The sequence below is a fragment of the Engraulis encrasicolus genome, chromosome 5, assembly GCF_034702125.1.
Source record: "Engraulis encrasicolus isolate BLACKSEA-1 chromosome 5, IST_EnEncr_1.0, whole genome shotgun sequence".
Lineage (NCBI taxonomy): Eukaryota > Metazoa > Chordata > Actinopteri > Clupeiformes > Engraulidae > Engraulis > Engraulis encrasicolus.
In genome coordinates this window covers 45509593-45536221 of record NC_085861.1, presented here as the reverse complement: position 1 = coordinate 45536221, position 26629 = coordinate 45509593, and the positions used below count along the sequence as shown (strand labels likewise).

General features: G+C 43.5%; 2 protein-coding genes across 2 annotated transcripts in view; both read left to right on the top strand.

Moving 5' to 3' along the window:
* LOC134448603 (pinopsin-like) overlaps positions 1–12571 on the top strand; it is a 15068-nt gene extending 2497 nt beyond the window's left edge. The window contains exons 4-9 of the mRNA XM_063198277.1: positions 1266–1405; positions 3005–3143; positions 4416–4530; positions 9670–9750; positions 10437–10986; positions 12218–12571. Coding sequence (XP_063054347.1) covers positions 1266–1405; positions 3005–3143; positions 4416–4530; positions 9670–9750; positions 10437–10986; positions 12218–12543 — 1351 coding nt within the window. The 3' untranslated portion in view covers positions 12544–12571. The remainder of the gene's footprint in view (positions 1–1265; positions 1406–3004; positions 3144–4415; positions 4531–9669; positions 9751–10436; positions 10987–12217) is intronic.
* A 1179-nt stretch (positions 12572–13750) lies between these two features.
* Positions 13751–26629, top strand: part of iffo1b (intermediate filament family orphan 1b) — a 36680-nt gene continuing 23801 nt past the window's right edge. Inside the window, exons 1-4 of the mRNA XM_063199923.1 lie at positions 13751–15173; positions 20498–20558; positions 23246–23341; positions 26058–26198. Coding sequence (XP_063055993.1) covers positions 14152–15173; positions 20498–20558; positions 23246–23341; positions 26058–26198 — 1320 coding nt within the window. The 5' untranslated portion in view covers positions 13751–14151. The remainder of the gene's footprint in view (positions 15174–20497; positions 20559–23245; positions 23342–26057; positions 26199–26629) is intronic.

Below are 26629 nucleotides of genomic sequence, written 5' to 3'. Positions count from 1 at the left end.
TTAGGCTATTCCATTGAACTCTGTGTTCCATTTTTACACAAAGATGGCGTCTCATGGAGCCTTTGACACAAAAATGGCCATCTACATAGTTACAAAACAGTTTGAGGAGATGAGGTAGGTAGCAGAGGTCCAGCTTTGGGCCCTGGACAAAGTTATCTGAAAGGCCCTCCCGCTTAATACATTGGGGACCCAAATCTGGGCCACCCTTCTCCCTGGGCCCACGACAACTGACAGTTTTGCCCACCCCCTGTTGACTTCCCTGCATTCTTCCAATGTATAAAGATGGATATAAATCCAGATGTATGGGGAGACAGAAATATAAAAGACCAAAACCAGAAGACTTTTCAATCTGGAATGTAGTGATAACATCATCTCATCCTGTGAACATCCGGTATTCCTTTCAGCAAGCCATAAACGTCAGAATATTGTTTCTTCTCAAATCCCATATGATTCCCATAGTCCGTCATCCTGCAGGGGTACTCTTCATGATTGATTTTACAGAATCAAAGTGAACCAACAGTCCCCAATGGATGGGATGAGTTGGGGTGCAGAGAGGATGTGGTGGGGATTTGTGGGCAAATATGGGGTTGGGGAGCAAATACATACGTAAGGAAAATGGAGCAAAGCATGGTTTTACATTTGTTTTTGTTGGCAAGCAGAATCGGCATAATCCGGCATCAAATGTTGGGATCATGCAAATCATGGAATTATAAGATTTCATCTGCATGTAATCTCCTTGTAGTTGTACAATTGGCTTAAGACCATGCACATGTTTTTTTTTACATTTGGTTGAAACCTGCAAGTCTGCAATTCAATCAGGCTGTTGTATAATCTACAGTAGTTTGCAGTCTCTTAAATAGCCCTTTATAGTTTTATTTGATTCACTGTGATGCATTATTGATTTTTTTGTGATACATTTTTTATTGTGTTTTTAATACACACAGAAAAACAAAACAAACACGACAATGATAATGGACAACAATCAACATCTATACCCCCCCCCACACACACACACACACACACACACACACACACACACACACACACACACACACACACACACACACACACACACACACACACACACACACACACACACAGGTCTCACTCCCAGCTCGCTCACCCAGTTCTAATAGAAAACACAATCAAATGTTAATCAAACAGCTCAGCATAGTTGATTAATAGAAGCAAGACGTAGAAGAGGATAGTAGAAGAGCCGTATTGCCTTATTGAATAATTTTGTTCTCTTGTTTTAATCTCTGTAGCCTATCTCATGCCTGGGTGTTTGGAGAGTCTGGGTGTCTGTTCTATGGGATCCAAGGCTTTGTGTTTGGCATTGGGTCCCTCATCACCACCTGCCTCATCTCGCTAGATCGTGCATTCAAGATCTGCAGCATCAAGTACGGTAAGAGGCTTACAGTAACCTAACCTACATGTGAAATGGGCATCAGAGTCCACCGTGGTCATGCTAAAAAAGACCACTAGATTAGACAAATTGCTTTTTTGACTTTGAAAGTTGTTTGGTGTTATTTTTTCCCTGCTTTTACACCAGATATCCACATGTTTACAACTTACAACAAGTGATATCCAATGTTGTTGATCTACCTGTTTGGTAATGTACTTTAGAAAATTAATTCCTACAATTTGATTGTTATATGAACAATTTACCTTGCCTGGTTAACACCAGACCTAATCACAAGTGAGATTAGGTCTGGGGAGTTGCCTATTGTAAATTCCGTATGGGGCCGGAATACTTGGCTATTATGACACACTGCCCTGCTCTCTGATTGGGCAGAGAAACTGTTAAGGTCGGAATGCTTGGCCATTATGACACAGATCCCATGATCTTGTACGTTATGAGTCATCCTCGCCATACTGTCTTTCAGATCGAAACGATTGTGTAGAACTAAAGGCAGTATGGGAGTTCCCAGGCTACAATTTACCCATGCTATCACTAATTTGAATAGACTGCTTTTCAGACAATGTCCATGTAATTGCCTACTACTGGCCATACATCGGCTTCAATCCATGACAGATTTGTCCCCCTTCCTCCAATTTCCTCAACTATGGTCAGATTTCCTTTCTCTTCTTTCATCTTTTCTCCTTCCCTACGTGAAGCATACATGCTTTCCCCCTCTCCTCTGTTGCTGTGGTTTCCCATCTACCGTCCTGAATCGCATATGCCATCACCATAGGGACAGAGATTATCTTCCCTGATTATGTCATAGTGAAACGCACTGACATTATTATCTTGCAAAGCCTGCCATCTCCAAGTGAATAGAGATGAGGGACTATCTGGACAATAAGATAATCAGATCAACCTCAATTAACTCCGCTGACACTTATGCACGCCTATAGGTCAGATAAGGACCACAAACGAGGAATAGGTACATGACAAGTCATTTAGTTGACACTCTACTGTACAACTATGGGACCACCAAAGTGGTGGCATCCATGAAAATCAATTCATCACCAGTGCAACTGGAGGTACAACAGTAAATCTTGTGTCATGTGTAGCGCGATACACTTGCTTTCGGGGCGTTTCTTGACAGCAGTAGGCGGGCATAAGTTCATATAGGTCACGTCGAGATCACGTCCTCATGTGCGGGCGCTTTCTGCCTACTGCCAGGCTGCGTTGTGGGCATGGGCTGGGGAACCGCTTACTGAGGAATTTGTTTATAGAGTCTGTTCATTTGATCTTACGCAATCGCTAATGATCATGACAAGTAATCTGCTCATGTGTAATGTGTAACCGTTTGCCCCTTTCCTTCGTCCCTCCCCATTCACTATTGTTTGGGTGTCTGGCAACAAGAATGATGTCCACCCCGAAGGACTGATCCAGATTAACTGGGGAGGCAAAGGTAAATTGACTGGAGCTTTATGGATGGCCAGGCCAAGAAGGTTGCCCCCCCCACCACCACCACCACCACCACATCTCCACAATGTCCTCCCTGATAATGTATCATGGTCATGATACTCTCCTTAATCACTTGTGATATTTCAGGCCAGTGGATTGAGCGGAGTCATGCATCACTGTCCATTGTGCTGGTCTGGGTCTACACCCTCTTCTGGAGCCTTCTGCCCATGTTGGGTTTTGGGAGCTACGGACCAGAGCCATATGCAACCAGCTGCACCATTAACTGGTAAGCAGTGCGTTCAGGAACTCCTTTTTTGAAGCAGCATGAATGTAAGAAATGATGGCTAAGCAATACTGCAAGCTGTATTTTCAGATGAAGGAAGAATCTTCATAAGTTGGTAGATAGACAACTGCATATTGGCTCAAATTATTCATTATAGAGCGAATGAACGTTCTGCAGTCATTTGCTTGTGTCAGCACCCATGGGCTGATAAAGCTTTGGCTGTACAATTTTGCATAGAAGATTTATTCCTAAACTGAGGGCGGACATTCAAGCCAAAACTTGCATAACATCCCTTTGTAAAAGAAGATCAGTGTCCCATTTCAATGTCCCCAAAAACGTTGGAGTGTCATTCACTGTCCCGTAGGAGCGGATAAGTTGTCTGAAATTAAAGTGTTCCACAGTAAGTTCTGACTTTGAGCCATCCACAGTGCATAATGCATTTGGCCTCAATGATCTTCTGACCTGCTACTGCAGCGTAACAAAGGGAAAGTTGCAGAGGACAATTCATTTATAGATCGAACTGTAATGCTAAGTGGAAAAATAAACTTTAAACAAAAGGGTAGTTCCTCGCGCTTCTGCTTTATCATCTGGTGCATCGACAGGAGAGAGGCAGGAAATCTTCACTTGAAGGACAACACCGGAGCAGCACAGATGTAATTCTTTGTGTTTTTTATTCAAGTGCACAACATGACTAACGTTTCGATGGTTAGACCATCTTCATCAAAGTCCATGAGTGGAATGGAGAGAAGAGCCTAATTATCTGAGGCCCTGATTCAGCAGGTGTAGGCCTATGCACCGTGGCATTAGGCTATTGGTCCTTCTCCCAAGGTCTCACTCAGGTTGCCCACACCCACAAACTATTTACAAAAACAAAAACAATGCACATATAAAGATGCAAATATAAAAAATTGCATATGAAAAAAGGCAACAAAGAAAGGCATCCCAAAAGCCATATAATTGGAAAAGAAATAAACATATAGCCCACCAGATTTAAGAGTTGACCATTAACACCAATAAAGGTACAGGATCATAACTTTAGGTGTATATCGCTCTAACATTACAGAAAACAAGACAAGCTCAGCTCCTCATTGAGGCCAGAGGCTTCGAGTGAGTTCAGCGTATATATCCAAAAAGCCTCTCTGCATAACAGTTTTTTAATCACATCTCCATCGAAACGTTAGTCATGTTGTGCACTTCAATAAAAAAAAGTGCTGCTCCGGTGTTGTCCTTCAAGTGGAAAAATAAGCTCTTTTCTTTCTCGCAATATCCCGACAGGTGGATGATGAAGTCTTCCCTGAACGACAGGATCTACATCTTCCTCATCCTCACCCTGTGCTTCGTAGGGCCCACCCTCGTCATCGTCACCTGCTACCTTGCCATCATGATGACGGTAATGGAGAACTTTTTGAAAATATTATTTTTGGTGCTTTTCGCCTTTATTTGGATCCCCCTAGGGGACCTTGGGTAGGATAGGTCCTTCGCACCCCATTGCTAGCTGTCAGCCATTTAAGCGAACTCAGACCTGTGACTCCGCATTTTCTGCACATATGTGAATGCTCCAAAGTATACCCAAACCCTGTGAGAGTGTATATATTCTATTCTATTCTACACTCTATGACCTAACCCCCTTGTAAGTGAACCATACTGAGACCTTTATTGACATCGTCTCAAGTTCACTTATGGGTCCTATCAAGTTACACTTGTGACTAGGTGTAAGGAGTTACTTAAGGAGTGCTCTAGAAGACCAGGTTTGATCAAAAAGATGACTGACACACCTCAAAAGCCTTACGGGACCAGAAAAAGCAGCCGGTTCTTTTTGCAATACACTGAAAATATGAACAAAAACAGAATTCAGTCCTTTTGCTATCGGTTCACTTTTTGGTCCATTTAAAGACGACTGAGTTCTGTTCACTTAAAGGGGACTAGGTATGAAAATGCCCTTAAAGACGACTGAATTTGGTTCACGTAAAGGGGACTATAGGTGTGAAAATGCTATGCTAAGAGGTGACAAATGGGGTGACTTGTTTGCTGTAAGTTGCCATGTAAGTGGAGGAAGACTTGAGGAATGTGGTTTGTTGTAGCTTCCACACGTCCCGCACTCCCTACTAGAATATATATATACATATATATATATATATACTGTATGTAGTATAGACCTATAATATTTTCTGGGGACCATGCTCCATGCTTTTTTCCTTTAATACTTTGTCTGAGGGGCAATGAAGAGAAGTTATTTTATTTGTTTAAATTGCTCGGGTGTACCATGCATGTGTCCTTAATGCATATCTGAAGGAGAACCGCAGCACTGTGCATCCCCTAGTTGGGCTCCGAGGAGGGTGAGGAGCAAAGATGATGAATGTTTCAATAATACAAATATGACTACTAATCAACCCCATAAGAAGAGATTCATGCATCGAGACTCGGAACACGCTTATGAAATGGGATCGATTTAGCCCCACCCCCACCCACAAATCAAATAACTGGCCTAAATTTTTAGTTATGAAATCTGTGATGCCAGACATGCCCCTCAATAAGTTGTTCCCTTTTCCAATTCAGAAAGGAACTTCAGGAATAACTGGACAGTCAAAGATGTCATGGTCAGATTTTGGTTGAATGCTCTCAAAAGTCCCATAATAATCATTCACACTGTAACAGTTTAGGGTGACTCATGTGAAGAGGACAACACTGAAAAGGGATGATGTAACGATTAAAGTTGGTACTTATATCCTGACCTTCAACCTACATTACCCATCCTGAAAGACTCCTACTTGGACACCTAAGTATAGGCTACTTGGATAAATACACCCCTAACCCTTTGAATGTTTTAGCTGCCAGAAATTTGGCCACAGCTCTGCAAGTTGTAGACATAAACCAGTTTGCTGTACCTGTAGAGAAGATGGGCAAACTAACTCTACATAAAGTTACCTTGTGTTCTATATTCCTCCTGGTGTCGCAGTAACTTTGCAGGACTTTGCTTGACTTTTCTTGGCGACTGCTGGATGATGTGGGAGTGATCATTTTCCCCTGATAATGTCATCTACAGAAGCACACACAAAAGTAAGACCTCCAAGGTGGCATATTCAAAAGGATTCTGTGACTGGAGTCTCTTTAAATACTGGAGTCTCTTTGTGATGTCCAACTGGGTCTCATATCCCACGTTATTGAAAATACTGTTGATAATTGCAGCAAAACCTTGATCTCTATTGCAGAGGAAGCTGTCCCAAAAACCCCAGCAAAGCCCCACCACACAGGTCTAGCCCATAGTTTAACAATAAATGTAAAAAAAGGCCATTGATGCCCGTAAAAGCATCCAAAAACAGCAAGTTTTACCAGTTTGAACATTTCATGAGATAAGCACGCAGGACTATTAATGAGGCAAAACCACAAAGTTGGAGAGTGTATACAACAAGCTGGAGAGCGTATGCAACAACAAATTTCTTGAGCTTCATTAGAAAGATAAAGACAAAAGGAGGAACTTCAAAAGTTCAGCACCTAAAATGTGACAAAGGTCTTTTGACATCAAAGCAAGACATGGGTAATAAACTTGCAGAGAATTTGAAAATAATTTCTCTGTGGTAATCTTTACTCTTGAATTTCAAGCCTTGCGCAGAAAAGAGGAAGTGAATGCCTTGAATTTCTCATCAGATATCCTGGAAAAATACAACCAGCTATTCTCAATGGATGAACTTCTCCGTGCTATACTGTAAGAAATTAGAATGATACTGCAGTGGGCCTCAATATGATTCATTACCATGTTTAAACACACCTGCCATCCAGTGCCACCTCATCTCCTTGCAATATGTGATCAGGGAATCAGAAAAAGTATGTCTTGGAAGAAAGTTTTTATCAATCTCATTCCAAAGTCTGGCAAAGATCATACTAATCCCAACAAATAGCCCTATCCGTAACCAGCTGCCTGTGGAAAGAATGGTGAATAAAAAACTTGTGGATGCTTGAATCAGAAGGGCATTTGGGTGCATTTCAATGTGGCTTCAGGCAAGGAAAGAGCACAGTGGTTCATCTCATTAGACTGGAGGCCTCGTCAAGAAATTAGACATTTGTTCTGTAAAATATGAAATTATACACTCGGACAAAAGTTGTAAGTAACTCCGGCTGGAGGGTGGATGATAGAGCGCTTTCCAAGAACTTGCTCTCTCTGCAGTCCGTTGCCTCACTCCTCATGTGTCAGGCAGGTCAACTTTTATCAAGCATACATAAAGCCGGCACATAAAAACAATTTTGCCTGGACAGTCAGATGGAATGGAGAAGTATCACAAGACTGCAAGGTCACTCAGTCAACAAGTTTCAAAATGACACATGATCTAGTACGCTTTAGCACATGTTAAATTAATGATAAAACCTCAGCAAAGCTTATGATTATATTAACAGGCCTTAATATAAGATGCTTTGTCCAAAAGGAACATGTAACAGCACTGCTTCTTACCTTCAAAAGGCATGTGATACCACTTGGAAATATGGTAGGCTATTTTAACAGACTTGCACCACATGGGGTTCAGAGGATATCTGCTCATTTTCAGCTCCAATTTTATGTCTTATAGACTTTATCAAGTTCAATATGGTACAACTTTTCAACACTGTATTTGCAAGAAGGAGTCCCTCAATGAGGCATCCTCTCTATCACCCTATTCAGGGGTTTAATCAATAGTCTTGCAGCCTTTATGTTGATGACCTCTATTTGTTAAAGAGAGAAATATAGTATATGAGTACAATCAAAAGACAATGCCAGCAGCTCATTAATAAGTAATACGTAATAAATTAGCACTTGGTCCACTCAAAATGGCTTCAAGTTTTTTAAATTCAAAACTGTTTCCACTTATTTTTGCCAACTTCAAACATCATGAGACACTGCTGTATATGGATGGTGCAGCAATCCAAGTTGTGAAAATAGTAACCCTAACCCTTGCACAGACAACGTCATTCCTTCAGGCATCGGATTTTTAAAAAGACTTCTCACCCCCTGATTACCGAAATACTCGAAAAAGCGGATCACCTAACTAAACTCAACCTGGACATTACATGGGCATTATTGATATTAAAACAGGCAGATAGTTCTGCTAAAGGAGACCTGAATGAATAGATTTCTGATTGCCAAATCCCTGTCTCTGATATTAAACCTGTACTGTGTTCCCACGTAAGTGATAAATGGCAAGCCGAATGGAAAAACTCTGTTGGAAATAAGCCGCATGAGATATGCAATAAAATGAAACAAGTAGGCCTAACAACTCAGTCATTTCAGACATGATCAACTTGTCTATACAAGGTGTAAAATTGGATATCTATCACTCGTGCTTTTTTGTGAACTGGAGGTGAACCTCCCCTTTTATGTATTTGTTTATTTATTTCATTGTTGTTTTTTAGTTAAGTGAAATTCACCGTTACATCCATTGGCCATGAAATGGTCACATGCTTAACTGGCCATAAACAAAAACAAACAAAACAAACCTTTATTTGGATATGATAGTTCAGGGATAGAGACAGGAAAGTAGTAGGAAAGAGAGATGGGTCAACGTTTGGAAAGGACCCAGTCTGGATTTGAACCTGGTTCCCCGTGGGAAATGTTGCCTATGGGTCAGCGACGTGTCAGCAGCAGCATATGTCCGGGCGGTGCAACAGTGCCACTAGTACAGTGGTTCCCAACCAGGGGTACGTGTACCACTAGGGGTACGCGAGCACACTACAGGGGGTACTTGGAAAAATTTAATTTTAACAAATGCATGGAGCATAGTCATGCTGCAATAGAAAAAGTGATGTGAAACATGAGTTAGGGGGTACTCATGACGCAACAAAAAGGCTTAGAGGGTACATGACACAAAAAAGGTTGAGAAACACTGTACTAGTGTATGGATTTTTTGTTTGTCTGTTTTTAGTGGACTATCTAAGATATATTAATTGCAGCATATCAGTCACCAATTACTAATTAATTTATGGGCATTAGATGCTATTGCGCCACCTGACGTCTGAGCCCAAGAAAACCCTACATGGTACGTGCATATAAGCACGCTGTGCCACAGCATCCCCAGGAGAATGTTTTTGCGTGCCCCAGGACATGCACCCAAGAAAATAATGAACCCAAAACAGGCCACTCCTATTTCCATAACAGTTTTCCATGTGATTTTATTTGATGGGCTTTAAGTAATTGTTATGCTTCATGGTACACTTAACTCGAAAAATGTTAGTGTGTTATGCAACTAAAATGTGTCTTTGGTTCATTCTTATTTTGAGTGTGCTACAAAAATGTACAAAAATAAACCAGCCCTGTTTGGAACATGTCTGTGTTGAACTGTATGCTCATCAAAAAATAACAAGAAATTATTAAAAGCCCTACATGATGTATAAACGGCGCATTGTTTTTGATTATTGTGATTATTTGTGTGTGTGTGCATGTGTGCGTGTGTGTGTGTGCGTGTGTGTGTGTGTGTGTGTGTGTGTGTGTGTGTGTGTGTGTGTGTGTGCGTGTGCGTGTGCGTGTGCATGTGTGTGTGCCTGCATGCACGTTTGTGTTTTTTAGGTGTATCGGTCAAACCGTATGCTGGCATCCATCTCGTCATCTGCAAGCACACACAGCAGCAAGGAGTTAAGACTTACAAAGGTGATCTTTTCCAAACTGCCTTGATCCTTTAAGGAGTCTGGTTCAGCAAGTGTTGAAGTCAAGACAGTTGAATAAGTATGAAATATTAGGTCATTGCTTTTCAATTTCCCCCTATGCTGTCCATCTTTTACAAGAGCACCTTATACACAAACAACTCTATTCACTACCTTCACCTACATGCAATCTCAACTTGAGTCCCATATTTTAGCTTGATTTGAATATTTTAAGTGGCTAAGTAGCCCATCTGCTGTGTCATTTAGTGTCATGTAATATCAAAGTAAACGTGTTGTTTTCATGGCATAATGTCAAACACAATACCTGCTTTGATTCAAACCACACTGAATCATCAATTGTATGCACAGAGAGCGAGAGGGAGAAAGAGAGACGCAGATCCCCATGAATAAATAGAAAATCATTTGTCTTGTTGTCTTCTTGGCCTCTTGGAATGAACGGTTCCCTCAGGTCATAACAATTCACATACATCAAAAGAAACAGGAACCTCTTTTAAAACAATGGACAAGAATTTCATGAAAATTGTAAGTATAACTGAGACAATGTGATAAGAAACTTAAAGAAAAACATTATGTTGCCATTGGTGTATATTTGCAAAAGTGGCTGTCATCTCAATGATCTTTAGTGAAGTAAGGCAAAAAAATTACAAAGCTATCTCAACTCTTCCCTCTCAGACTGCTGCAGTGGTCTGCCTGTCCTTCCTGCTGGCCTGGACGCCGTACGCTATCATTTCTTTCTACTCTGCACTGACAGCCAAGGAGGAAGTGGGGGATGACCCAGAGATGCTGCGGGCTGAAAGCTCCACTTCACCCACAGCGCCCGCCACAACCCCCAGGCTGTCTGACTTCCTGGCCCTCCCCAACCTCCTCAACTGGACCTCCTCCTCATCCTCCTCCTCCTCCTCCTCTCAAGATGTCAGCAGCACCTTCCAACAGTCTGCAAATGCGTTGACAACCAACGCAACAGTCCACCGCTTCAAACTGGGCTTGAACCCGACATTGGGCTCTGGTTCGCAACAAGGAACCGTGCGGGTGGTGTCAAATCTGCGGCCAGAGATGACCCTGATTCCGGCCATGTTTGCCAAGTCCCACTGTATGGTCAACCCATTCATCTACCAGATTATGAACCGGGAGTTCCGGGAGGACGTGTACTACATGTTCTGTGGGAGAGGGCTGGAGAGACACAGGACCAGCAGGAGGGGAAGAGGACGGAGCGACTCTGAATGTGAGGTTCAAAACCAGTTGCCCATTAATATGTTTGGAAACAGTGAGAGATGCAGTCTGGCCTATAAAGGAACTTCTGTGTAGCAATTAACAAGTTAGTTCATGAACGAACCCCAACGTTTTTTGAAGGCTCCTCAGAGAACCCCAAAGGTTCTTTGATTAATCCTCAGTTGCCATTGTGGGCGAACACCAAAACCAGTGTTTTTTAACACTGGGGTTGGGACCCCATTTGAGGTCGCCTGGAATTCAAATGGGGTCGCCTGAAATGTCTGAAAGTGTGTGAAAAAAGAATACTGATAAATATTACTGATTAATATAACATAACTGTTCAATATTCTCTTTGAAACACTACCTAGACAGTCTTAAATATCTATAAGTTTAAACCCCTACAACTTATGTAGCTCTCTCATGTCTTAATTTTTGTCGTGAAAAAAATGTGCAGTGTGGGGTCCCTAGAAATTTGGGACATCAAAATGGGGTCCCTTGCCAAAAAAAGTTGGGAACCAAACGTTACTCAGTGGAACCATGGGGTTCTTCACAGAACTTTAGCTTCTTCAGAGAAGTTTTAGGTACCCCCATGGTGCAACTAAATATTTTTTTGAAGATGCTTTACATGTTTTACAGTAATAACCAGACAAACTAATCAATAACCACACAAACTAATCAGTTTGACTTAACAAAAGACCTGTCTTTAATGCAGTTATACATGGTGTTATTGCCGGGATGCTGAAGAGATAGCAAAAGTTGTTATGAAGCCAATCTCTTATACAAATTCAATTGTGCCAAAAATATTGAAGCAGATGTACAACCTTGGCTTAGTTGGGTAACATAGAGGAACACAGCTGAAATGGCCAGACACACAGCGAGACACACCAAATTATAAATAAATAGACAGTGACACCTTCTGACAGAGAACTGTAACTACACCCTCAGTCTGCCACCAGTTCACTTGTTCACTTAGAATTGGTTCACATTCCATTACCAACTTGTATTTTTTTTTTCTTCATCGAATTTGATTATATTACAATTAGCTTTTATTTTCATCCAAATCAACTGTCGTACATCAGTGCAGAAACCTGTTAATCACTTAATGATGATAATAATAATAATAGCTTTATTTGTAGAGTATCATTTATTAATTCTGAGAGTATTCTAATCTAGTATAGCACAATCCAATCACTATTCATACATTATTCATATTAATTCTGCTATTACATGATGTGTCTTTGCAGTCTACCGGAGCAGTATCAGCCTGTCGTACTGCCACAGCTGGAGGAGGAGGAGCACCTCGGCCACGGCGACCAGCCTGGAAAGCAGCAGGAAAGGCCTGAAGAAGAGCTCCAGCGCTGGGGGCAGCGAGAGCGAGAGCAGGGCCCATGATACCCACCGCGGGTCCTGGCAGAGCAGCGTGAGCAGCAGTGACGGCTGGGCCTCCCTGGATGTGAACACCATGGACACTCACATCAACATAGTAGAGAGGGACAGGGCAAACGAGATGGGTAGGGGGGCTAAGAAAGAGCAGGTGGGTCCACCCCTAGCAGTCTGTTATAACCTGTGAAGGATGACGGAGTGGTGATGGGTGGTGGGTGGTGGGGAAATTTGTGTGGGGTTACAAAATATTTATTCTTATATACATATTTCTTATGAAGAGTTTTATGAATAACTGTATGTTTCATGAATTTTCACATTGATTTAGAAAGGTCATATCCTTACCACTGGCTAATCTTGTGCTCTTAAAATGATTTGGCCTACGTCTTCTTAACCATTCTTATGCAAACGATCACTCCCCGTCTCCTCTTTTGCTTCCTGTGTAAATTAATGTACTTTATGTATGCACACATGGTGCTTTAACTGCTTCTGTAGACAAATCAAGATTTCTCTTCTGTTGGCTGTGACCCAGTCCCTTTTGTGACAGCTTTTAAATCACGGTCGGTCATTACTCTGTAGCCTATCTGGAGCTAGTGGTCCCCATGTGTGTACAGCACAACACAGCCTGCACTGGAAATCCCCCCTTCGATGACAACTGGTGTGCTGTTCTATGTTAACTTTGTTATTGGACACCTGACAGTCTGCCCTACTAATAGTTGCCAACTTCCCTGCCTTAGTTTGTTTGCACAATGGCGTAATACCACTGTATTTAGAAATAGGCCTTAAGGCAAAAATGATCCTGTGTTGTTTTATTTTGGTTAAAAAAAACCCCCAAACAATGTGCAATAATTCACTAGTCCTAACCCTAACCCTACCAATAAATGGGTCGATAAAAGTAAATGGAATCAAAACACATGTGATTTTGTTCATTTAATTAGGACATTAGTGGCACCACTAGAGGAAGGAGTCTCTCTTTGCCCTCATTGAATGAAGGAGGAAGAGAAGTGTGGCAGTAGGCCTAAGCCACAGTTGAGTTGTAAAGAACCTCTGCTGAGGTTATTAAACTTCCTCGAGGCATTTTAAAGACCATAATCTATGACGTAACCTTCCGCCTTCAACTACCGTAAGTTTAAAATAGATGTTATCAAGATTGTCCAAATTGTAAAGAAACCGCCTTCTCATTCCTTTATTACGCATCTATTGCATCCATTCATAGTCTTTAGTATTGGTTATTTATGAACATTTATGTCACTTAAAAAAAAAAGAATGGCGAGAATTTGGCTAAGAGAAATATTGTTGCGCGTTCTACTTAGATGTTTACGGGAGCTCTGCACTGCATTCGCTCGTGCACGCACGAATCCAAGTCGTTCCAATCCAGCCAGAGCAGACAAGGCAGAGAAAACAGGCGCATGGCTGAGCAGTCTATTTTAATTTCATTAAGTCGATGCTCAGGAATAGTGCGTTTAATTCCTTAAATGGGCCTTGCATGACCTTTTTTGATATACCATTGAACGGATTTTGTTTTTTGTGTTATTCGAATGCTGTAAATAACAACGCTTTGTAATACATTTTTTGTACTGGCACGGTGCGCCAGTCAGGACAACGGTATCGGACCACCTCAGTCGACGAACTAGTAAGGTTGATTCTTTGGACTGCTTATGTAACGACGTTAATATAGACCTAAAGAATAGCGAACACTTTGCTTTTGTCTTCTCTATAATAGCCTATAGGCTAACCATAACGACATCGTTATATCATTGTTATTCATTCAGTCGGTTGTTCCTCATAGCCAGTGTTCATGCCAGATCTGCAGCGCTTGAGGTTTTACAGTAGCATGAATCCTTTGTTGGGGGCGAACGCGCTTCTTGAACAACAACAAAATCAAGAAGGGGGTAGCCATCCGGATTCGCCGTCGGGCCTTTTGCCCGAAGTTGTGCTGGGTAGTCCGTCCGATCCGTCAGTGATCTTCGGAGACCAAGCAGGACTAGGCTTTGAGGGCATCGCTTTCCCTGGGCCGGAGTTTACTGCATCCTCTCAGACAGGTTTGGCATACCTGCATCTCAGTAGCTCTTTCCACCGCTCAGCCCAACCTCCCGCAGCGATGGCCCTAAGGAACGACCTGGGCTCCAACATCAGTGTCCTGAAGACCCTCAATCTGCGTTTTCGTTGCTTTTTAGCCAAGGTGCATGAACTGGAGAGGCGAAACAAGATTTTGGAAAAGCAGTTGCAACAAGCACTCGAAAGTAACGGCGGCGATGGCGGATGCGGGGAAAATAAAAGGGGGCCGACCAGGGAGGTCGGTGTACAGACTGGGTTTGTCGGCACCATGCCGGTTCGACCTGGCTCCCTCCCTTTTCTCAACACCAACAACCCCGTCAAGCGTCCAACTAGTTTGTTTACACCGCCTCTCACCTCCGTGCTCAAACTGGAAACTAATAAATTTGATGATGAAACTTGCGATGCAACCACCGAAAACGCCGGTTCGAACACAAACCCCACCATCACTGTCAGCCTATCCACTTCAACAGAGGCATCGGCAAACACAAACAACTCTAACAACGCGCCACATTTCAGCAGCACCGGTACCTACACAGCAACATCGCCTAACCCCCCACCAAGGTTCCTACCGGGCACCATTTGGTCATACAACCACACACGCAAACTTGGATCTGGTGTGGAAACCAGGGTAACCAGCCCTGGTGTGTCCTGGATGCATCCTGATGGAGTCGGTGTCCAGATTGACACCATCACCCCAGAGATCAGAGCCCTGTACAATGTCCTGGGCAAGGTGAAGCGTGAGAGGGATGAGTACAAACGCAGGTAAATGTGTTCGTATGTTATTACAAATCAATCATATTGGGATCAAATTCTTGCAATTCTGTAAACACCCCACAGACATTCGTGCACAGGCCATCAGGCTAAGAGATCAATATGTAGGCCGTGTGCTTCGGTGTAAACACCTTGCATTTGCAGACGCAGACCAGTCAAAGCATTGCCGCAGCGAACTCAGCGGAAACATTCCACATCTGTCTCCGTCAGGATACGGGCACCTCTAGTAAGAGCGCTGTCCGCTCCTGCAGTGCTGGAATGAGGCAAGGCCAGGCATACTACAACTAGGCAAACTACAGGCCTGCACAGGTTTCTAAACATTTACCCTCACAGGTTTTTGTTTGTTTTTGTATTTGATCTGACCAATACAGGTCTAGTGACATGGAATAAATTAGGCCTACTCTGTAGACTAGCCTATGGATGGCAGCGCAAACAGATGGGCTTTCATTTTTTCCCTTGATGTTCTGTAATGCATTGTAACTACTGACTTTATACTACATCCACTTATGAATATTCTGGAAATGTGCAGGCCAGGGACAGTGAATCAGACACACAGAGAGACAGGCAGCTGACACTGCTGGGCTATCCTTAGATAGCGAAGTAACAGCTGCTCTTTTCAACCAGGTCTTTCAAAGCAGTTGCATCACAGATGGCCAGATTTGCCTCTGAACTGTCGCTTATTTTTAGTTGGGAGCATCTGTGAGCATTTTTTTGTTGGAAAAACTGTTATGCTGTGTCAGGGATGCCGCCATAAATTTTGGGCCCCATGAAAGATTAGAATTTGGGCCTCCTTAAGGGCCCCTGCCCTGCTGGCGGTGCTTGGGCCCTTAAAATCTGTAACCCTCCCCCCCCCAGGTGGCACCCATACGCTGCGTAAATAATATAAAACAGGCTCGATGTGGGTGAAATGGACGGCCTCTCTCTGTGGGACGGGCCCAAGCTTGCCTCACAATGGCTGTTAAAGCAGATCGCTTGCCTTGCCTACAGCCTATAGCCTACCTTATTTATAGCCTATTTTTCTGCTGATGTAAGCAGGTTCGTCCTGGGGCAGTAATGCAATGCTGTTTAGACCTGCGCTTTTCAGCGTGAATATGGCTCCTTAGGTACTGGCATTTCTATCATCCGTTTGTCTCGTATGACTCCTTGTGTTTATACTGTGTGTGTGTGTGTGTGTGTGTGTGTGTGTGTGTGTGTGTGTGTGTGTGTGTGTTTGTGTTTGTGTGTGTCTGGATGACATCTATTTTTCTGTGTATGTATGTACCTCTCTATCTACCGTTCTCTCCCTCCATCTCCCTCTGTTTCATAATCTGTGTATTTCCTGTCTTTGCTGTCTGCCCTTTGCATTCTTGCTTAACTCCCTTGTGTTGTTAATGAAACAGTTCTGTTACACATCTGTGTATGTATGGGCAACCGTTTGTTCCCATAGTTTGTCACAGCCTTCCCCACTATATATTTTTTTCTTGTCGCCCTCCCCCTTCCTTTATCATCCTCCCCTCTTCTCTTTCATTCTACGCACCCTGCCCCCCCCCCCGGCCATCTCTCCTCCCTCCCCTCCTCTTGGCCATATCTTTGCCCCCCTCTTTCCTGTTGTCCAACACTCTGACCTCCTCTCCTCTCTTCTTCTCTCCTCTCCTCTATTCTCTTCTCTTCTCCACTCTTCTCCTACTCTCCTCTCATCTCTCCTCCTCTACTCTTCCCCTCCTCTTTTCTCCCCTCTTCTCATCTGCTCTCCTCTTCTCTCCTCTCCTCTTCTCTCCTCTTCCTCATTTGCCTCTCCTTTTCTTCATTCTTCTCTCTTCTCCTCTGTTCTCCTCTTCCTCATTCTCCTCTATTCTATCATTTCATCTCCTTTCCTCTCCTCTCCTCTCCGCTCCTCTCCTCTCCTTTCCTCTCCTCTCCACTCCTCTCCTTTCCTCTCCTCTCCACTCCTCTCTCCTCTCCTCTCCTGTCCTTTATTCTATTATATCCTCTCCGCTCCTCTTCTCTCCTCTCCTCTCCTTTCCTTTCCTCTCCTCTTCTCCCCTCTCCTCTCCTCTCATCTCCTTTCCTCTTCTCCCGTCTCCTCTTCTCCGCCCCTCTCCTCTCCTCTCCTTCCCTCCCCTCCCCTCCCATCTCCTCTCCTCTCCTCTCCTCTTCTTCATTCTCCTCTCTTCTCCTCTCCTCTCCTCTCCTCTCCTCTCCTCTCCTCTCCTCTCCTCTCCTCCTCTCACATCTCCTCTTCTCCTCTCCTCTCATCTCCTCTTCTCCTCTCCTCTCATCTCCTTCCCTCCCCTCCCCTCACATCTCCTCTCCTCTCCTCTCCTCTCCTCTCCTCTCCTTTCCTTTCCTTTCATCTCCTCTTCTTCATTCTCCTCTCCTCCCCTCTCCTCCTCCTATCCTCCTCTCCTCTCCTCTCCTCTCCTTTCCTCTCCTCTTCTCTCTCCTCTCCTCTCCTCGCCTCTCCTCTTCTTCATTCTCCTCTCCTGTCCTCTCCTCTCCTCTCCTCTCCTCTATTCTCTCCTTTCCTCTCCCCTCCTCTCCTCTTCTCCTCTCCTCTTCTCTTCTCTTCTCTTCTCCTCTTCCTCTCTTCTCTCCTCTCCTCCTCTCCTCTCCTCTCCTCTCTTCTCCTCTTCTCCTCTCCTCTCCTCTCCTCTCCTCTCCTCTCCTCTCGTCTCCTCTTCTCCTCTCCCTCTCTTCTCTCTCCTCTCCTCTCCTCTCCTGGTGTGCATCAGCATGTCGCCACACGCTACACTGCCGTACCGTATCTGCATTGCAGCACATTCCCTTGCCCACTCTACCAGCTGCCTGGGTGCCTACCACACCACCAGCCTTGCCATCTCTCTCTCAAGCCATCTCTCTCTCTCTCTCTCTCTCTCTCTCTCTCTCTCTCTCTCTCTCTCTCTCTCCATCGCTCTCTCTCTCTAATCACTCTTTCTTTTCTCTCCCTCTCTCTCTCTCTCGCCATCAAATTGCTCTTTTTTCTAGTTCCTCCTCTCTCTCTTTATCTCTCTCACCATCACTGGTTACCTCTCTCTTTCTCACTCTGTTTATGTCGCTCTTGCTTTCTCTCTCTCTCTCTCTCTCTCTCTCTCTCTCTCTCTCTCTCTCTCTCTCTCTCTCTCTCTCTCTCTCTCTGTTGCTTTATGTTGTTTCTATGTAGCTCTTGTTCAGTCTTCCTCCTCCTCAGAATGTATTTTCTCTCTCTGTCCTGTTCTCTGACTCTCTCCATGACCCTCCATCTTTGTTTCTTCACCCCCTGTCTTTCGATTTCTCCATATTCTCTCCTCCCAGGCCACCCAACTCTCTCTATATCCCTCTTCCTACACTACACAGTGCAGAGTAAACTTATATAAACCCAGATATGAGTATTTACAACACTGTGGAGAGTCAAATTACTCTGACAACAGTCAGTCTAAAACTGTGCCGGCGACCTGTGTAATTTCAACTCTACAGTACAGTTCTTCATATTTGCACAGCGTTGAGTAGAATTAACTCTGAAAATGTTACAACCTTGACCAAAGAGGAAGCCCCATAATGCATGAAGTTCCACCTAGGGGTGGGCGATATGGCAAAAATGTTGCATCACGATTTTTTAACATAAAATCCCGATTTCGATTTTTTATCACGATCTTCTATCAAAAAAAATAAAAACAAGAAAAAACAACTGTCATATACTTGCAATTTGTAATTTGCAGTTAATAAAATGTTACCACACTTATGACACTCTCATAAAGTGCACAATTGGAATGCAATAATGTAAAGAATAAAAGTAAAGACAACAACACTAAGTAAGCAGACATCACTCTGATGCTGATAGTAAACATCCTTACTGCAAGACGATCTATACGATTTCTCCACTTTGGCAGATTCGAGACAATTTTGTACTTGATATCACGATTCACGATTTAATATCGTCATATCGCCCACCCCTAGTTCCACCAGTGGAACACTGTAATAGGCATTGAAAAGTGAACTACTATTGTACTGCTATGGCATAACACAGGGCCTTTAGTAATGCACTACAACTTGGTCATTACCATTCTGGTAGCACATTTATAACACTGTGTTTTAACGGGTTAAGTTAACGCTATTTTTGGGTGGGACCAAATTTTATCTGAAACGGAGTTAATTTCAACTCTTATGAACAAAGAGTTCTATTAACACTTTTAGAGTTATATTAACATTGGCTTTTTTTACCATGTACCCAGCCCTCTCTAGTGTGAGGAGATGTTGTTGTTTTCTGTTGAAGGTGAAGATTGTGCACATCCCAGGAAAAGGTGCAGGACAAAGGCTGACTGTAGTTTCAAAGTGAGAGGTCCGCACACTTAAAATCCTTTTGTTTTCTTTTATTATTTCATGTTCCAATCACCACTCGTACTGTGTTTATAGAGAATCTGATGAAGACTGTGAAGTTGAAACGTAATCGAGCCATGAAATAATAAAAGAAAACTAAAAAGATTTTAAGTGTGCGGACCTCTCACTTTGAAAGTGTTTTTGTTTTCTGTGCCTTGCGTTGCTCGTCCTCCCCTGGTGAGCTCCTGGGCTGCTTAGGGGCATTAGTTATGCCTGGCCCTGCTTCGCCTTGCCTTGACCTATCTCTCTAGTCTGTACTGTAGTCCCACTAACTGTCTCTAATGAGCTTAGGAAGTGCGGCATCGGCCTGCATGCTAAAAGGGGTGTTATGTAAATGGTGTGCAGTGCTCCGTGAAGAGATGTACAGTTTGTGTGTGTGAGTGTGTGAGAAAGTATGTGCGCGTATTGTGTGTGTGTGTGTGTGTGTGTGTGTGTGTGTGTGTGTGTGTGTGTGTGTGTGTGTGTGTGTGTGTGTGTGTGTGTGTGTGTGTGTGTGTGTGTGTGTGTGTGTGTGGTTACAGTACTGAATGCCTCCACTATACTGGAGAATGGAGAGCATTCCTATGTGGTGCTCAGCAGGACAAAGTGGTTTCTAGCTGCTAGGCTTGCTTAGATGCGTGCCATGGGCACTGGGCAGGCTCTCTCTCTATCTCATTATCTCTCTCTCTCTCTCTCTCTCGCTCTCTCTCTCGCTCTCTCTCTCTCTCTCACACACACACACACACTCATTTTCTCTCCCCCCTTTCAACCCCCCTTTCATTTTCATTCATTTTCATTCAGTCTTTTCCTCACTCCACTGCCTCCCCTTTCTCGTCTCCTTAAGGCCTTCATAAAAATAAACAGTACCTAAATCAAATGAGTAATGACAGCTACTTTTGACTTATTACTTGACAGCTATGGATTATTCTGTTTTTCAAGGCCTCTTGGCTGATAATAAATCGTGCTTGTGAGGGTTAAGAAAACTGTTGCTTTTCCCCCTGTAGATGGGAAGAGGAGTATACCATGAGGGTGGACCTGCAACAGAGGATTGGGGATCTGCAAGAGGTGAAAAAGCTACTGTTCTTTTCCAAGCATGCTCATACCATACCATACCACACACACACACACACACACACACACACACACACACACACACACACACACACACACACACACACACACACACACACACACACACACACACACACACACACACACACACATGCACACACAGTTACACAGAGTTTTGGAGTATCAAGTCAAGTCAAGTCAAGTAGGTTTTATTGTCAATTTCTTTACATGCACTGGTCATACAAAGAATTTGAAATTATACCCACACACTACACACACACACTCTTTAACACCTCCTCCAGACACATAAACAACACCCAGCACCATCTTATCTTTCTAGCGTTCTAAACGGCGCCTGTGATTAAGATGCTAGGTTGGTGCAGTGGTCTCCACCCTGTCGCCTCCTCCTCCGCAGTGTCCTACTCTACAGTACGTGGCGTGCGAGCGAGTGAGGCAAGTCTTGGCACACCCTCCACAGCGCAGCCAAGCCCCTCTCTCTCTCTCTCTCTCTCTCTCTCTCTCTCTCTCTCTCTCTCTCTCTCTCTCTTGAATCTGATTAAGTACTGTACCTCCAGTGACACTCTGTTCACAGTTCAGGGACACCTACTCACTGCCGCTGATGTAACACCATTGAGCAACAAACAAACAGCAGGAGGAAGAGGCTTTATTAAGACATTGGGTTACACTTTATTTTAATGGTTCACTATTACAGTGGATCTACCACATTAGGTACAGTGTAATTAATAGCCAGAGTAACAATATTTAATACCATTTAACAACAGTGGAGGTGTGGAAGACTTCTTGATTCCTGACTGAATCCGTTGGATAATAGTGTCTCGGTCCCACGTTAATCTGTTATTCTCATTCGACTGTCATAGCCTTTGGTGTCGTTTAGCTCTGTTTTATATCAAGTGACGGTTGCCACAGCTGCGATGAGCACGTTTAGAAACGGTTGGTGACAACAAAGCACAGGGAGATAATCAATGGAATCACTGCCAAATTAACAGCTTAATTTTGTCTTCGCCAGAAGTGTTAATGAATTTGTTTTGTTACTGTTACTAGGCAGCCTTCTATTCTTATCCATTATTTTTCTTTCTGCACACCTATTTTCTGAATGTGGAGAGCTTCTTATATGACATGTGACTGTGTGTGACAACTCACAGCACAGCTCAGAGGAATCACAATGCGTGATAAGACAAGAGGTCTGAATGTGTCCTCTTTGCCATACAAAGAATAGGATTTCTTTCTTCTTGATCTAAGATGACCACCATTTTGGAACTGAGCACCATTATGGAAATTTCAATCTCCTAACACAACGTCTAAGTTAATAGAATGCTTTTGGCTGAAGATGTTCTGTGGGTCACTATTGGCAATTTAAGCGATCATTTTGATCAGATTGAAATTTGCTCTGCACTGGCTTTGTCATGGCCCTCTGAATTAAGTCATCGCAGTAATTCTCCCAACGTTTGTGGTTTTGACCGCAAAGACACCATATTGCACCATGTTTGACCACAATAACACCATGATCAATACCATGTCATTTGTACATCCTGGTAGAAGAAAATAATTCTGAGGCTTCCACCATGGCAAGGGCCCCTGTGAAGATCGGAACTCCGTCTAAAGCTCTCATTTTACTGTGATACCCTTTTCCCCTTCCCCTTCAAAGGGATGAAGCAAAGATGAAGGATAAGAAAAGACATGAGCCCCTAATCTGCCCCAGCCCTCCCCAGACACCCGCACACACTTAGCAGCCCACACAATAAAACCATACACTGTAAATCATTGCAAGCCAGTTAAACGCAAAAAAGTACGTTCCCTTGCTGCCTTAATTTTGTATGTTAACTCAACTTGAGACGAGGCTTTATGAAGTTGAGCAAACTTGCAAAATTAAGGCAGCAGGGCAACTTAATTTTTTACATTGATCTGGCTGCAATGTTTTATGTACACGACAAGGAAGCTGTTTGGGAAATCGTCTGTAGGCCCCACCTCTGAAGCTCTGAAACAAATCTCCCACCACACACCCACTCATGAACGACAGCCCTCAGCACCCCCTCACTCCAGCCCCAGGCCCCACCCAACTCTTGCTTTGCTGCATTCCCTCCACCCTCTAGCATCAGATAGATAGATAGATAGATCGATAGATAGATAGATAGATAGATCGATCGATCGATCGATCGATCGATCGATCGATCGATCGATAGATAGATAGATAGATAGATAGATAGATAGATAGATAGATAGATAGATAGATAGATTTTCATCAGGTTTGTTTTATTTTTTATTTACTACAAAAACAAAGAGACGCTATAGACAGACTCAGACACCCCACCCCCTCTAGGACAAAAGAGAAGATGTCATAGGACAAATAGGCCCTCACATCACAGTACGTCTCGTTGGCCATGCTGCAACAGTGACTAGCTAACCCCTTGTGGCGTGTGGTGTGGTGTGGTGTGGCTCCCCCCACAGGACCTGCAGGAGAGTGAGGTGTGCCAAGACGAGCTTTTACATTTATTACAAAACAAAAAGACACAACAAACAGACTCAGTAGTGCCACCTCCCTCAAGGACAAAAGCAAGAAGACATAGGACAAATAGGCATTCACAGTGTCGGCCATTCTGCGACTGCGGCTGTGGTTGCGGCTAGCTAACCCAGTGTGGCGTGTGGTGTGGCTCCCCCCACAGGACCTGCAGGAGAGTGAGGTGTGCCAGGACGAACTGGCCCTCAGGGTGCAGCAGCTGAAGGCTGAGCTGGTCCTCTTCAAGGGCCTCATGAGCAATGTGAGTCTACTGCCATCACATCACCATCACATCACCTCACCTAACGTCATGTCACATTGCATTCTACGTGTACCGTACATCCCAAAACTGTTGAGCTGCATCTTGTATTGCTATACACGTGCTATACAAATACAGGTTATGATTGCATCTCTCACTGCGTGCTTAGGGCTATGTGAGCAGATGGGTCAGTAACCTATCTAAGTTAGCTCGCTTGCTCTGAGTTAACTTGTCCCAGGTAAGAGATAAGAGCTGCTTTCTGCAATATCCCACAAGCGATGAATGAAATCACTTGTACCGGTATTAGCATCGCCGGCAACTTTTATGCTTAAGCATGTTGCACCACTGCATAAAGCACCTATTGTGCTTTTTAACACAGCAAGACCTGTGTGGTCTCTACATCGGCAAATGGAACACTCTTTTGGATGGTAATAAAGAGTGGCAATATCAGCTGTTTGTGCATTTACTTATTTGTAGCTTTGAAAAGCCAATGGCTTTATTTTAGTATTTGGTAAATCTGTGTCAACATGGAAAAATATAGCTGCAGATTCCTTTTAAAAGGTCAAGGATACAGTTGCTTTGTGCACCTTAAGATAATATTCAACCTGTTTCTATAGGAGCTGGTAAATGCATGTAGGTTCCAGCAGTTTCCAGGCAGCTCGTTATTGTTGTCTTAAGTGTTTTTTCTAACTCAATAGTAACCACGCCTTCATCCTCATGTGTGTTATATGAATATTTCAGTATGTATGTGGGTATAGTATGTGTCCATAGGTGGTATGAATAATTCACAAGCTTTGAGTGTGTGCGTGTGTGCGTTTGTGCGTGCGTGCGTGTGTGTGTGTATATGTGTTTGAGTAGGTATCCGTTTGTCTTCTGCTGTGCTTATATTTCCGCTAAAGGATCCATTGCTTCCTCCATTTTATGTGTTTGTCAAACTTGATTCCGTCCAAAAGTGGATAAGTGCATTAAGAGTAGTTGTGGTGGGCTGTAGGATGATGGACGATTGGATGGGGAGCCAATGTTGACATTTACCATATTAATCAAGGACATTTGGAAGAAGCAAACCTTCGCTCACTGTCACAAATAAAATACCCAGTATCAGCCTATCCATTGGCAGAACTCTCTGCAGACTCTTTTAACGAACTGCTTAACTTAAAAGCAACTTTCAATCGGCCCTACAATGCAGCCTATTAAACAGCAAGAAAACAACAGTATAATGCTCTACCTGTCTCAGTTTTTTTAATGTCTGGAAGGTCTGCTCTTCTGTAGCTCAGTGCAGTATGGTTTAGACTAGAGTATTTATGGTATAGTCAGAGCAGTACTATTTCTCATTTCAGACTGACATGGCATTATTAAAAGCCGTGTTATTTCACGCTAGTGCATTCCGTGTTGGTGAAACGCATTTTCTTGTTAAGTCGTGGTTGGGCAACGGTGTGGAAAAGCAGTTTTGTCACGTGACAAGGCTCGTGCGAGGCAAGTAGTTTTCCTGCGGTCATGGTGAATTTCAGTTGCTAAACCACCCCTAACCCTAAGCTGTCAGTAATGCAACATTTCGGCAACTTTACTTTTGCCAGCGAACCCTAACCTGTCACAGGGCGTTTGTAGAGCGCGAGGAAACATGTGTGGTGCACACACGTAATAGATGATTCAAATTAGCGTTGAATTTGTAAGCATTGTCATGATGACATGATGCTCATTTACAGAGTGAGGTCATTTGTAAATGGTTGGGAGGGGCAGATTGCTGAATTTTATACATACAGTATCTAAAATAAAACAGGTATTGATTGTATAAACATGCGTAGGCATTTTCCCCCCCAAACAAGGGATTAGTTGCAGTCTCTGACCTTGAGGCAGCCTGATGAATGACCTCACTGAGTGTAACTAAATGCATGTTTGCCCGAACAAGGGTGTTGTTTGGGGAATGGCTGATTTGGAGGGTTGGAGTCTCCTACATTTGCTCATATTACCAATAAATTCAGAGTCTGCAGGGCAGCTCAGACAAGGTTGGCGCCCCACTAGGCTATACCACAGTCAGATAAATGCTATCAGACTATTCAATTATAATCTTTTGTTTTTGGGTTGCTAGAAAGACACTGCAACTGTCCTAATCTGATGCTTGTATGAGTTCTTCATAACATTTGAATGTCATAGCTATGCAGTTGTGCATTTTTGCACACAGTTGCCCTGCACCAAATTTGGTGACCAAGTTGAGAGGGCTTTGTAGTTGAAATAGCCAGACTACATTTGGATCTGGATCTAATGTAGCCTCATGATGCAGACACTCCCACAGTTCTACGACAAAGTTTTAAGTAATGCTTTTCTGATACCAACAATCTTTTGAGTGGTCATATCATTTTTTTGTGGATTTTGACAACAGCAAATGACAACAGATGAAGGAAACAGGGAAAAAAACCTCACAAAATATACATGTTATGTCAGTAAGGGCTGTCTGATTTACCTACATTGACAGTTCTATGTCATTCACTCTAAATGGACCATCTACCCCATCTTCCCCATCTGAAATGGAAAGTGTTTAACAATGGCAACAAATGTACCCACACCACAGTATGCGTGTCTTTCTGAAACCAGTATTTAGTGATGGTGCTTTCCCCTGCAGTCACCAGATTTGTCCAAAAAAGATACTGATTTTTATCTAAGCCCCTGACAGCCCCCCTGAAGTGCCCCTCTGACTGTGTAATTGTGCGTGTGTGTGCTGTAGAACCTGTCGGATCTGGAGAGTAAGATCCAGGAGAAGGCCATGAAGGTGGACATGGACATCTGCCGCCGCATCGACATCACGGCGCGCCTGTGCGACGTCGCCCAGCAAAGGAACTGCGAGGACATGATCAACATGTTCCCGGTACTGACTCACTTTGTCACCCTCCTCCTCCTTCTCCTCCTCCTCCTCCTCATCTCATTGTCTCTCACCATTTCCCAATGTCAAGTGTTCTAGCCTTGGTAGTGCGTGAAACGCCCAGTGATGGATACTCTTTGGTGAACTCCGCAGACTATCCAATCACTAGGCATTTCACGCACTACCAAGGCTAGAACACTTGACATTGGGAAATGGTGTCTGTCTGTCTGTCTGTCTGTGTGTCTCGCCTCACTACCTGTGCTGGCTAAGGGCTCTACAGAACAGTGTGCTGTTTTACCGTACACTCCACTCTGCTCAGACTTCAGTGTCTGCTACCTTAGGGCGCGATCACACAGACCGCAGATTTTACAGTAGGAGGTGGATGTGTTCTATTGTTTGTCAATGAAAATGAGCGGATTACGCGTCTTATATCAGCA